A 14075-nucleotide genomic window follows, 5' to 3' on the forward strand; every position below is an offset into this window, starting at 1 on the left:
TTTGTTCATAGCTGCCATAGTGCTTTTCCTAAAGTACAGGTTTGATCATGTCACTTCCTTATTCAGAAAGCTCCTCTTGGATCAAAATACACTTCTCTGCATAACATTTAAAATCCTTTACAACCTGGATTTACCCTATATTTCCTGCTTTATTACACACACATCAATCCCCTCTATTCACACTGCAGGCCAATCATTGTAGGCTATGTACTATTTTGGACATAGTGTGCTCTACCTCCTCCATATTTTTGTGCTAATTCCCTATCTTCTCACCCCCAACCTTATAGATGAAATATGTTCTTTTCTTACCCCCTCCTCTTAAAATTCTCTGGCTTCCTTTAAACTTCAACTGAAGTTAAAAAAAAAAAAAAAACCTTTCCTGGACCTCCTGGCTGCTAATGTCTTTGCTTCTAAGATTATCATATTCCTGCTTTTTAATATATCTTGAGAAACTTACTTATGTGCTTATTATCTTTCCCTTTAGAACATAAGCTGCTTGAAAGTAGGGACTGTTTTTGCTTTGGTGTTTGTATTCCCATTCCTTTAAGGTTCATTCCTCTCCCCTTCCCTCCCTCCATTTATTTCAAATCTGTTTTTCTGTGTGTGTGTGTGTGGGGGGGGTATTTTATCTGTAACTTTTGCCTTTGTCTTTATAGTCCTAACATCTAATACAATGTCTAACTTGGAAGAGACACTTAATGCTTGCTGATAGACTGATTAATTGATTGACAAAAAGGAAGAAGGAAGAGTGTACTTACAGGAAGAACCTCATTTTCTCTTTCCCTGACGTCCCCTTGTGGTTTTACACTTTTTATTAATCATTTTGGCAAGAATATTTATGACCTCTTATTAGTGCAGAAACCCTACATTTTCATGGCTATCTGCATAGCTCAATTCTGCATTATCCTAGCTTATTTAGACAGCCATCAGGCATTTATTAAGCACTAACAGTGTGTTGGTCACTGGGGGATACAAGAAAAGGCAAAAATATGTCCCTGACCTCATAAAGTTAACATCCTAATTGGGGAGGCAACATGCAAAGAACTGTACACATAAGTAATATAGAAAAATTAAAGAAAAATATTGAATTCTAAAAATATCATTAAATGGATATGTATTTGTAACCAATACCTATGTCTTTGCTTTAATTATTAAAATTAATATAGTGGTAATATTATTATTATAATTAATAACAATGATGATAGACAGCATTTATATATCCTTTTAATATTTGCAAAAAAAACCTTTACATATGTTTAACATACTTGATACTCACAAAAACCTTGATAAGTAGATGCTATTAATATGCCCATTTTTTTCTCATAAAGAAGCTGAGACACACTTTAATTGACTTAACTAGAACATTCAGTTAACAAGTATCTAAGGTAGGATTAGAACTCACAACTTCCAGACTCCAAATGTAGCATTTCATCCATGGTGCCACCTAAGTGAACATTATATAATAAGATTCTAGCAAAAATTTAGTTCATGAAAAGAGCTTTAATTTATAGTGTTACTCACCTATATCATTTAATTAGGATAGTTTGGGCATAATTTAAAAGCATTAATATAAAAGTTTTCTATTTGTTATTCTATAATATACACAAGCCTTAGTGGTATATACTTTATTTTATCTGGAAATAGGTTCTGTTCTTTTATATCTCAATAGCAATTGTAGAAGTCAGAGGTCTATCTGAGTCTATATCAGTCTAATTTTGCCCCCTCACTTATTAGAAGTAATGTTCCTATTCAATTCCACATTTTCATAACTTCTATTTACAAGTCAATTGTCCTAGGTACTAGGAATATAAGCAACAAAATGAGAGAAATTATTTCACATAACTATGATTGGATATTGTGAATTTATAGTGGAGGAAAGCAACATATGTACTAATAACTGAGTTCAAGAAAAATATGCTCCATGCAAAAATGAAGTCCAAAAGAATGCTCCGGGAAAGTGGAGTAGAGAAACTAATTTCTACTGATAAAAGGAAAAATTTACAAGTTTTATGGAGGCAGGTGGGCTTTGAAGGAACAAAAACAAAAAAAAAGATGCTTTAGTAGCTAGAGTTAGGAGAGTTTGCCTTAAGTATGGAAAACAGTGTGTTCAAAGGAATGGAAATAGAAAGTCAGCAGTAAAATTGCAAAATCCTTGTTTGCTAGAATATATTAACCATAAAAGAAGATGGTAGCACTAATTAGAGCAATCCAAATCTACATGGTACTTGATGGTTTTAATGTTGTCTAGTTGACCACAGTTTCAGATAGTCAGAGAAACAATCACTTGCTTGTTATAATATAATTTATAGGATGGCAGAACTGAGATTAAAAGATTGTACTCCAAGTTCAGTGCCTTTCCAAAAGTCAAGGTTAAATTGTGAAGGATCTTGAAGCCCAAGATAAAGAATTTGTAATGTATTCAGTAAGTAATGGGAAGCCATTGGAGATTTTTAGTATAGAAATAATCAAATAGAGAAATGGTAGAAAGGAAGGAGTTAGAAAATTACTTAATTATTTGGGCAATGAGGTAATGAAAAAATGGATTGGAGGGGGAGAAAATCGAACAACAGCAACAATAAAAATAATATTTATATGATGCTTATTCTGTATTGGTTACCTGCTAAGCATTTTACAATTATCATCTCATTTGATCTTCAATCCTGGGGATAGGTGAGTTCTATTAAGTGTTTGAGGTCACACTTGAACTCAAATCTTCCTGACTCCAGACCTGGTATTCTTTGCACTGCATCCTTTAGCTGTCCCTGAAATGAAGGCAGGAAAACAAATTCTGGAGGTAATACGGAACAGAAATGTCAAAGATGTCCTTGAAGTAACAAAAAAATGTGTCTTAAAAGATGAAAAGAGAGGGAATTCATCAAGTAGATTTTAATAGGGAGAATAGGAATAGTTAATAACAGCAATAACAACAACAACAAATAGAAAAGGAATTATCAGAGAAGCAGGAGGAAATCCATGGGTGGAGTGTCTTGGAAGCCAAGGGCTGTTGTCATTTGTTACTTCCTTTGAATATCTCCTGTGGTTCTGAGTTCCTTGGTGATTTTCAGTTTGTTATTCTGCATTAGAAACAGGACCTCATTATTAAATAATGAAAACACCTTTCTTTTATTGTAAACAAAGAAAAAACAATTGTATCTATTTATAAGTTTCTTCAAACTCTTCAAGATACAAAACACAGTTCAGTTGTGCTTTAACAAGTAAACAATAGACCTGTATATGCCAATCTTTCATCTTTATCACTCTGAAAAATAAAACAAAAACTATGCCTCTTAGGAATCCTTTACTTAGTTTTACTAGGACACTAAGTGCAGAAGCATATATTTTATTAATAACATCAGAGTAATTGAGTTCATTTTCCAATCTTCATTGCTTATTTGCCAAGCTTTCATAGATCTACAAGCAGAGTAGTACCATCATTCAGAGAACAAGTTCTCTTCTCAGAACTGATAGTTTTTCCTTCACATGAGGCTATTTCTTTTGGGTGGAGCCATTCGGTGTCCATAATTACTGTCCCCAAGGATGCATCAATTTGTGTGACTAGATTCTAGTAACCTTTGCTAATTAACTTCTCTGCTCTATTTTTTTAAAATTTTGAATAATTTATCCAGCATAAACCCAGGCGTACAATTTACTATTATTGTTATATTTATGTTTCATTATAGGTGAATATTTAACATGTTTTGGTTGTTTCTTTCTATGTACCAGTATGTACTGCAGTCCCTGTGAAGGTCCTTGCCCTAAAGTCTGTGAAGGAGAGAAGAAAACAAAGACAATTGATTCTGTAACTTCAGCACAAATGCTGCAGGGATGCACTGTCTTCAAAGGCAATTTGCTTATTAATATCCGGCGAGGCAGTAAGTACCACATTTCTCCTAAAAATTTTCTTGGTGTTTTATTTGGTTTTGTTTTCATTCCCTTTTCCATATATTTCAGTCAAAATATAACCCTGGAAAAACCAAATACAATAAAGAAGTCTTGTCAACTAAATTTCTTTCCTTTGCTTTTTTCTCTCCTGAGTGTTGAGAGATTCAGCAAAACTTCACAATCCCCCTAATTGAAGTGTTCTTAAGTACGTAAGTAGATCAGGTATTTAGCCTCTGGCACAGTTTTTCTTCCTGCAAGGGAACACTGAAAATCTTACAGTGCTCATCATTAATGTGAGAGTCACGTCCTATGCAGTAAATGCATGTCCTAACATACAGAATTAAACCTAAATGTGTCAGAACTGTGACTCATCAGATGGGAAAATCCTAGCCAATACTAAACTCCAAAACCTTTGTTTTGTTTCAAGTGTTAAGGATTTTTTTTTTAATGCCAGTGATTTTGAAGGGTGGGAGAGAGGTTTGAGCTATTACCAGCTTCAAGAATTGAACATTACAAAATTTATGTGAGAATCAAAAAAAATTAGGTAGGTCTCTTTACATTTTTAAGAGATGGTTTCTTAGAAATCCAAAAATTTTAGAACTGGAAAGTAACATTTGAAATTATCTAAGCAAACCCCCTCTATTTCTCTCAACTAACATACTGCAACTCATTTAAGAGTTAAATCCCTGAACATTTCATGTAAGTTGAATTTTTTGGCAAATCAAATCATTTTCTCATCGACTTTTATAATTCAGAGATGTTTTACTTTCATTTTTGATGATCTCTGACAGAAGATCCAAACACATTAGATTTAACTTCTTTGTCCCTGAGACACGTGGTCAAATAGTCGATATTCCAAAAATAAAGACAAAGACACTGAGCTTGTTGTTTAAAGAAATTCTCTAGTGAATCCTTTTATAGGATGGAGAACCTTTTTGTTAAATAAAAATCACTTTCTAATGTATCTCTTTTACAAAACTGTATTTTCTTTTTGAATATTTTTTGAAAGATATACATTTGATGCTTGTGGATGATTGGAGAATTTTTAGAAACTTCTTGGTATCCCCTGCCTTTCCCCCCGTGGATAAAGGGGAAATGACTAAGACTGTTCTTTCTTATTTCCTCATATGAACTTCATTTTCTTCTTGCTGGAATATTTGCTTTAGCCTGTAATCCTGGTTTTGTTTTTTGCTTTTCTCCTAAACATCCTTATAGCACATTCCAATTCGATATATTTGGACTACTTTTAAAAAAAACATTTAGATTAAACCTGTGAGTTTGTTGGTATAATATGGAAACTTCCTCTGCCAGTGCAGATATGTACTTGCTCTGTAATTTGTAGTTTTAAGAACCCCAAGGAGGTAAGTGACTTACCCATGGTCATAAGCCAACCTGTGTGGACCTGAACACAAGCCTTCCTAATGGAGAGGCCCGGCTATACATCTTAGTTTAAATTTAAGAAATATAATTGTTCATCCATGATTACACTACTGTGGGTACTCCCTGCACAAAGCAGTTCACAACTCCTCCGCACCTCAGTAGACAGTATTTATGAGGTGCTGTGGCTAAAAAAATTCATCATTCTGGTGAAGAGCCAAATATAAGATATAAGAAATTAATTAGATCATTTTAAGAGGGTGTGAAAATTTCCCAAAAAGGAGTTTCCCAGACAGTTGCTGACTATGTTGAAAGTGGTGGTTGTGAGAGTTATCTCATACTTAAAATTCAGTCTTGGTTATTAGTGCAATGGCAGGTAAAACCTTCTGACTTCATAACCCGCATAATTTTTCTGCCAGGCAGCCTCTGGATAGCCACCAAAAAACTATCAAACTTTGGATAAATTAAAGTCTGAGCTGTCATAACTCTTGGAAATGAGTACTACCTTTTTATTTTTAGTATTTTCAAATAAAATCAAATATTCACTAGTTGACTCCAATGTTTTAGGGCCCACAAAAAGAATCCAGACTCATCCATATTATATGGCTATCTTACATGCTGACCTTAGATTGGGAGAGAATGCTGTATGTTAGTATAGCAGACTGAAATCCATATACCAGGTTCGTGGCTTTAGTTATCTGATTAGTATATCGTGCTATCTGCTTCAACACTATCAAACTAAGATCTTTGCCTTATTCAGAACAGCAAAGTCATGACTACTAATCCAGTCACAGTTCTAGGCCCTGGGAGAAGAGTAGCAGAGGAAATAGAAGCCTGTCAGGAAAAAGTTGTTCCTCAAAATTCCTCTGTGTCATTCTGTATTTTTTTTTTTTTAAGTGGAAAATCTATCACTCTTACTAAGTGACTTGGTCAATGAAAATGTCTTCTTCTCCCAATTTAGATAACATAGCCTCTGAGCTGGAGAACTTCATGGGCCTTATTGAGACTGTTACAGGATATGTGAAGATTCGCCATTCACATGCCTTAGTCTCTCTGTCTTTCTTGAAAAACCTGCGATATATTTTAGGAGAAGAACAGCTAGAAGGGTAAGTGGGCTAAATTTCTTGGATTGCTATTCTAAAATGATTTTTTTTTTTTTTGCTTTTAAAATCTTTTTTTATTTTGATAAACTTCTTTTGGCATTATGCTTTAGGATACCTTTTTTTTTTTTTCCCTTTTTGAGAAGAAAAAAAACAGTGAAACCATTTTTTGACAATGTCAAATCCCCACCACACATTTGCTCATATTCTACAATGATTGATTCTTAGGTGCCTGATATTTTACCCTTATTAATTGACTTCTACTCTTCTAGAAATGAATATATTCTTATTCTTTTAACTTTACCCATTTAGACCATAACTTCTTCAAAAAATTGCTTTTGTATTTTCTTTAACTTGTCATTTTATCTAAATCAGAAATCATTGAATTAACAATCTGAAATGAAATTTAAGAATGCTTTCTACAAGAAGACAGTTGAATTGATCAGTAGTTGAGTAAAAGAAATGTTCAATGGAAATCAACATTTCCATTGTCCTTGTACTCTCCAGAACCTTTTTTCCCCTATTATAGTTAAATCGTGTTGTCTTTAAAAAAAAAAAATCAGAACAAGAATCTAGAGTTTTTATGGATCATTCATTTCATGCTCTTGGAAAGAAATCTAATTCACTGAACATATCTGTTGATGAGTATAAAGAATTTGTTGTATTGCTAGAATATTCCTTTTTGGATAGTTCCATTGCATAAGTCTTGCATAAAATAGTTTACAAACTAAACTCTGGCTTTTGTTTTATTAGATACAATATTGCTTTTCAGGAATAAGAGTATGTGTATGTGTACCAACAGTCCTCTTTTTAAATAGGGCACTTGCCAGAATTAACACTTTAAAGAAAAGTAGACATATAGTAATGAGAGAATTCCTTATAATGAGAATTTGGGGAAATAATTTAGGAAAAAGAGGTGGGAAGGTCATGGGAAAGGTTGTCTCTCACTGTTTTAACTGCCCCAATTGGATAAAGTTACAGCATCAGAGTTTCTTCACAACCTCCCTTTTTTTTCTCAGGCTAATCCTTGCTCAGTCTTAAATTCTTAAAATTCCATCATTTGACATAGCTAAAGTTAAAGGGCAGCTCTTCATTCTCTCTTTGAAAAGCACACTGTCTTCTTCACTGGGAACATTGATTCTTCAGGAAAAAAAAAAAAAAAAGACTTGTTTCTAATTGCAAATCCAAGAAAGTTGTCACTTTGCCTACCACCAGGCTGCCTCAGGTCACTTGGGATGTGGCAAGCTGGAAATTCACCAATTAGAATCTTTAAAAAAATGACATGAAGGTCAGCTTTCTTTGCAAGTAGTAATTGTGCTTCTGGAATCCCATGTATCTATCAGTAAGCACTTTTGCTTTGAAAGACCAATATTTGTGAAGATTTCCTTCTGGATCTGAGTGGAAATTTTTAAGACCAGAAAATGGTAGAATAGGAGAAGTGAAGCAAAAAGAAGAATTTATTCCATTTAATTGGGAAATTATTACAGCCAAATTACTGATTTTTCATGACCACCTTTAAAATCTGCTGTTAAAAATGACTATTTTAAAGTTCATGAGAATTTTTTTTTTTTTGCTAGAGGAACCTATATAAACAAATTCCATTTCACTCGTATATCATATAAACAGATGTCACGAATTGAAGGAGGAGAATTTTAGAAGAGAGATTATTATAGTTCCATATAGTATGGGAAGAATTCAGATTCTGTGTTTTATATTGGAGTCTATTTATCTTTAGTTCATTTCATTAAAAGACCAATCAGATTTTTATACTCTGCTACAAAAATGGTAGCAGTAAATGCTCGGGGTTGCTCTTTCTGGGATGAACTGTCAATTCTACCTCTTCTTCCTCTCCATCCTCCCCTCCCCAATCAAGATCACTGATTAGCTACAGTTCATTTGAGTATCTTTAAGTATGCTTAACATATTTTCCTTTTCATTCTCCATTGCAGTGAAACAAAGTCTAATCACTCCTAAATTGTGACTCCAAAGCTACAAATTTGCTTCAGGCACCTCTTCACAGCTGGTATTGCTTGTGTCTTCTTTCAACAAAGTGACTCAGCATTGTACCACTTTGAACACATTGGAATAACTAAAAATCATAATAATATCAGACATTTCTGTAGTACTTTAACATTTCCAATGCATTTTACATGTGGTATTTCATTTGGTTCTTGAAACAACCCTATGATTTAGATATCACTTTTATCTCCTTTTATTGTTGTGGTTCAGTTTTATTTTTGACTCTTTGTGAGCCTGTTGGGGTTTTTTTTGGCAGAGCTACTGGATTGGTATGTTGTTTCCTTCTCAGGCTCATTTACAGATGAGAAAACTGAGGCAAACAGAATCAAGTGATTTGCCCAGGGTCACACAGCTATTAAGTGTCTGAGCCAAATTTGAACTTGAGGAGGTTAAGTCAACTCCGGAGCTGGTATCCTATCCTCATTTTGCAGATGAACAAAATTTGAAAACTTAAGTAATTTGCCCAGGATAACACAGATAGTACCTAAGGCATGATTTAAACTCAAATCTTCCGGACTCCAGGTTCAATATTTTGCTCTCTGTACCACATTAATAGCTTTAATTCCATTCTTTGGCCTAAAAAATACCTACTAAGAGCCAAAAGTAAGAGAAACACATATCATATTAAACAACTTCTTTAAATAATAATCTCAAATTTATGTAGCAGTTTAAAGATTTCAAAATATTTTTCTCACAACAAACAGGTAAAATAGGTGTTGTAAAGATTATTGTCCCTATTTTACAAATGAGGAACTAGTTTTAGGGAGGATGAGTTATCCCCAGCCATACAATTGGAAACTATTAGAGTTTGTTCTTCCTTTTTATTACTTTAGTTGGTGATCTCATCAGCTTCCATGGGTTTAAGTTATCATCTCTTTGCTGATGGTTATCAAATGAGTGTTGCTTTCTGCTAAACTCCAATCTAACATCTTCAGCTGCCTTCAGATATCTCAAAGTAAATGTCTAGTAAATATCTCAAACTCAACATGTATCCCAAAATGGGATTCATAATCTTTCCCTCTAAAATCTCTCCCTTTTGAACTTCTTTCTTATTGCTGAAGGCAACATCCTGGACTCCTCACTGTCACCTCCCAGATACAATCTATTGCCAAAACCTATCAATCTCATCTTTGAAACATCACTCTTGAAAATGTCCCCTTCTCTTCTTTGACACTGCTTTCATGCTGGTATAGGCCTGGACTATTATAATAGTCTAGTATTGGATCTACCTCAAGTCTTCCATTCACTTTATCTTCCTTTCAGCCACAGACATGATTTTTCTAAAGCACAGGTCAGACCATATGTCCTCCCCACTCCAATTCAATAAATTCTAGTAGCTCCCTATTACCACCATGATAAAATTCACTATTATTTTTTGTTGTCATTTTTTCCTTTCCTGTCTTTTTTTTCTACTCTGTTTTTTTCTTATTTTTGTATTTAGTTTCAGTTTCAATTTTAGTTCAACAAATTTAGTTCAATTTATTTAGTTCAATATTTTAGTTCAATTTTTTTTTTTTTTTTTTTTTTTAAAGAAAGAGGCAATGGGGCCTAACGGTTAGTGGCTTTATCTTCAGTTTATAACTCAACTTTTTTGTGCCTGTAATTCAAAAAAGGACGGCTCTCTATTACTTAAACAAATTCTTTCCTGGGAGCTCTTTATATAGATAACTTAGCAAATCTGGTTTAAAAAAAATTTTTTTGAGGATTCCAAATAGGTGAAATAGGTAACACAAAGTCCATGCACAAGAAAACAATACAGAACTTTCTTTACAATTTAGTTACTCTAGATGAATGCATAGTTATGTTTCATTGATTTTAGCTGATTAAAATTAATAAATTATAATTGAAGGTGAATAAAGCAGTACCTAGTGAAAGGCACATTGATAGCAGTAAGAAGTGAGAACCTTTCTTTAAGGGAAAATACAACAAATATAAAAAGATTTAATTAGCTATAGTTGGAGAAGGAACAAAATTCCCATGCCAAAGTTGTCCATTTTGGTCCTCCAAGAGCTAGAGAATCATGGTTCTGCAAGCATGAAACTATATCTGGCTCTTTTGTAGTCAGGTGTAAGTGACCAATTTTGCCTTTTCTCCAATAAAGTGACCTGTTTTCTTGAAATTGAGTAAATTCCATCTATCATTTAGATGATTCATTCTTCCTCCCTGATTTATATAAAGCAGATGAGATTTCAGAAAGTATAGTTATCTAAGTGCTATTTAGTATGGGACAAACTATATCTGCATAATAATAAAACTTAGTACAATTATTTATATTGATAATAATCATATTGATTGCTCCACTATAATCAAAATAATCAGATTTTAAAAGTCATATCCAGTTTTAGAACAAAAGTGAAATATGTTCTATATACTTTAAGTAGGCAGAATTTTTAGAAAGATTTCCATTAAAGCTACTCAAGAACAGTTTTACAATTAGGAGGAGTTGGCTTTAGTTGTCTGACCATTTGTATAGAGGAGTAAAATTAAAAGATTACTAGGTCTGTAATCAGAGGACCTGAGTTCAGTTTGAACTGTTTATTACCTTACAGTCTTCCTGGGATTCAGTACCATCATCTCTAGTGTGAAGGGAAGTAAGGGGCAGACCCCAGATGCCTAAGGACCCTTTCATCTCTGTCTTGTTAAAAATCAACTCATTCTTAAGGGTTGCAAATAAATAAATCTTTATATGCATAATTTAAATTAATTAAGTTTAAAATTAAAATAAATTAATAAAAATATAATTGATATATAATTTATGATTTATTTAATGTATATCCAGGAGGTTAAGTAGAGGATTATGAAGACCCAATAGTTTTACTTTGGATTGATCTGAAAATTTAAGCTATAGTTAGTCTGCTCTGGTACTACCAATTTGGAGTAATTAAGTACCTATCAATTGGCCATAGGTTAGTATACCTACTACTATAGTTCACAGAGCCTTGAATAATCCACCTTCTTGCTCCCTAGGAATGTACCTCTGATTGTACTATGTTATCTCCCTAATTCAACTCTTGTCCAAACAAGAATTCCCTCTCCAGCATACCTAGGAAATAGTTCTTCAGCCCTTACTTTGAAACCCAATTTTCACTTTCAAATAACTCCATTTACTGGGGAATGGTATTGTCGCTTTTGTTATTGTTGTTTGCCTGAAGGTTAAATTTGTCTTTTTGCAATTTGTACCCACTGCTCCTTGCTCCATGTCCTTTAATTAATCACTATTCCAGGTTAAGCAAACCTTGTTCCTATAATATGGCATGATGTGATAGGAGCAATGTCCTGACCCTTTTCAGTGCAAGTTAAGAGAGTTTTTCTTAAAATATATCAAAATCATCTTTGAGACTTTATTGACCCCAGGATGTTGATATCACTTTCTGATCACAAGCACAAAATAACCAGAATGAGTGAGTTCTAGGCACATGCTCTTGTTCACAAACTACTAGGGGTAATTCAGGTGAGGTAATTTCATTCATTATCTTCTATAACAAATTAAATCTTCCTTTCTTTACTACTGAATGACCTGTTTTGATCCACTATTGAATATAAATTACCTTAGAAGACTGATCTGAGTCAAAGCCAGCTCAGAACATCTGATTCTGAACAAGAGGTATCAAGCATACAAAGGTTAAAAACTCCTGAGTGCTCCTGAGTGGAACCAGATTAAAATGTAATTATGAAATGGTTAATAAAATAAATAAAAATACAATACAGCATGATATTAATTTGTGGTTTTCAAATGGATATGGGGTCTGCAGAAATCATTTCTAATTGAATTTGATACTAGTAATTTTGAGAACTTTTTATTTTACTGCTTGCTCACTTCTACCTATTAATGTCCTTCATAAAATATGGTGCCAAGAACTGAATACCAGAGGTTGTCTGAAAAAGCAGAGTATATGATCACTTGTTCAGTGACTTATCTCATTGTAGCTCAAGATCCCTTTTTTATTGGCTTCTTTATCACAACATTGACATTGAACTTGCAATCCACTAAAACTCTTAGGTCTTTTGAAAAATAATGTCTTCTTCATACTTCTCTCCATCCCTCTTAGCTGATAATGGAGAGGTTGACTTCTTGAACATCAAATATAAATTTCTACATTGTAGGGAAAGAAGGTAGAGAAGTGCAGATCTGTGATTACATGAGTATCAACAAGTCTTTCTGCCAGTGCAGATCTTCAATTGAGAGACATATTATATAGGAATAGTGATGAATTAAATGATTGCCCAGCATAATATATCCATGTGTATCTGAGGCAGGATTTAAATGTAAGCCTTCTTAACTTTGAAATCATGTTTCAAAAATCACTTTATAGCAATTCTTTTACCTGATCTTCTTAACAACTCCAGGAAATAGTTAACTTAGGATATCATCCACATTTTAGATCAAACAGATTCAGATTAAGTTCTGTTTACTAGATCTTAGAGTTCATTAGTATGCAAGCTCCTTAAAGTTCAATTTCCTTGAAACTGAATGATTTGTTTCATACTTTATTGCTGATATCCACAGTGTGTTGAACAGTGCCTGGGCCATGGAAGGTATTTAATAAATACTCACTAATTGAATGATTGATTTAAAACTCAAGTCTCTGAACTTCAGAAATAGAACTCTTTTCCACCATATATACAAAATATTCTACAAACCTTTAAGTGTTAAATGATAGTTTTTTTGTGAATCCATTAAAATATCATCATTATAATTATGTAAGAAGAAATGTATTTGCAAATAGTTAGATCATCATAAGTTGGCAGAGGAAACCTGCCCAAATGCCATTCATTTCCCCATTGGACAAATCTTTGACCACTGAAGAACTCAAGATTCATTTGAGTTTCAGGTCACCTCTGGTATGCTGTGTTTTGATGCCCCCTAGGGCCAGTTCTGAAGAGGCAGCTCCAGTTTTTTTTTTCCTCTAGTAAGGTGACCTGTTTTCTTGTATTTGGGTAGGTCTCATCAATCACAATATATTTTTCAGAAAGTATATAAGTAAGAGCTGTCAATGGTGATAACCCTACCAAGTCTTCCTTGATATAGGTTTTTATATCCATTTTTGTAAGAAGAGAATTTTCTTATTCTCTCCCCCCTCCCCATAACTTTTTGACTCTCAGATGTGCCTCTCCTCCCTATTCTAAGCAGTGATCATACTTGTAATTGTTTCTTCTTCCTTCTCTAGTCCCTCAATGAATTTTTAGTTTTGGGATGATTATTTTTAAAATCAACTGGAAAAGCCAGCTTTTTGAGAAGATCTGTGATACAAATTAAAAAGCTTACCCTGGATTCCGAAATAGTTCATTTGTCTGAGTAGCTAAAATGGATTCCTGGAACCTAGGAGAAAAACTTAGTTCAAAACTTACATACAAGGAAAATAATTGTTTTTAATTTGTTGACTTAGTTTTAAAATTTTAGGAAAAAAGTTAATTAAAAAAGAAAACCCTTCTTATTAAACTAAACTGTTTTTAATTAAATTAATTGAATATTAACTCCAAAAAATTCAATATAAACTAATGGGGGGAGTGTTTGGAAAGCAATCTAGTTTTGTACTTGAGTTATGCCTTAATTCTAAATTAATAATTGAAGACTTTCTTAAAAAATAAATGGCCCCAGATCTTGAATCTTAAATATAATATCAAGATAGATGGAGGAGGCCTACTTCACATGTGTGTAATAATTGTTTTGATGCTTTTTGGAGGATTTTAAAATTT

General features: G+C 33.3%; 1 protein-coding gene across 1 annotated transcript in view; it reads left to right on the plus strand.

Moving 5' to 3' along the window:
• IGF1R (insulin like growth factor 1 receptor) overlaps window positions 1-14075 on the plus strand; it is a 375287-nt gene that overhangs the window by 301167 nt on the left and 60045 nt on the right. Inside the window, exons 5-6 of the mRNA XM_074295044.1 lie at window positions 3724-3872; window positions 6221-6365. Of these exons, the coding sequence (XP_074151145.1) occupies window positions 3724-3872; window positions 6221-6365 (294 nt within the window). The remainder of the gene's footprint in view (window positions 1-3723; window positions 3873-6220; window positions 6366-14075) is intronic.

Source organism: Sminthopsis crassicaudata, chromosome 2, assembly GCF_048593235.1.
Source record: "Sminthopsis crassicaudata isolate SCR6 chromosome 2, ASM4859323v1, whole genome shotgun sequence".
Classification (NCBI taxonomy): Eukaryota; Metazoa; Chordata; class Mammalia; order Dasyuromorphia; family Dasyuridae; genus Sminthopsis; species Sminthopsis crassicaudata.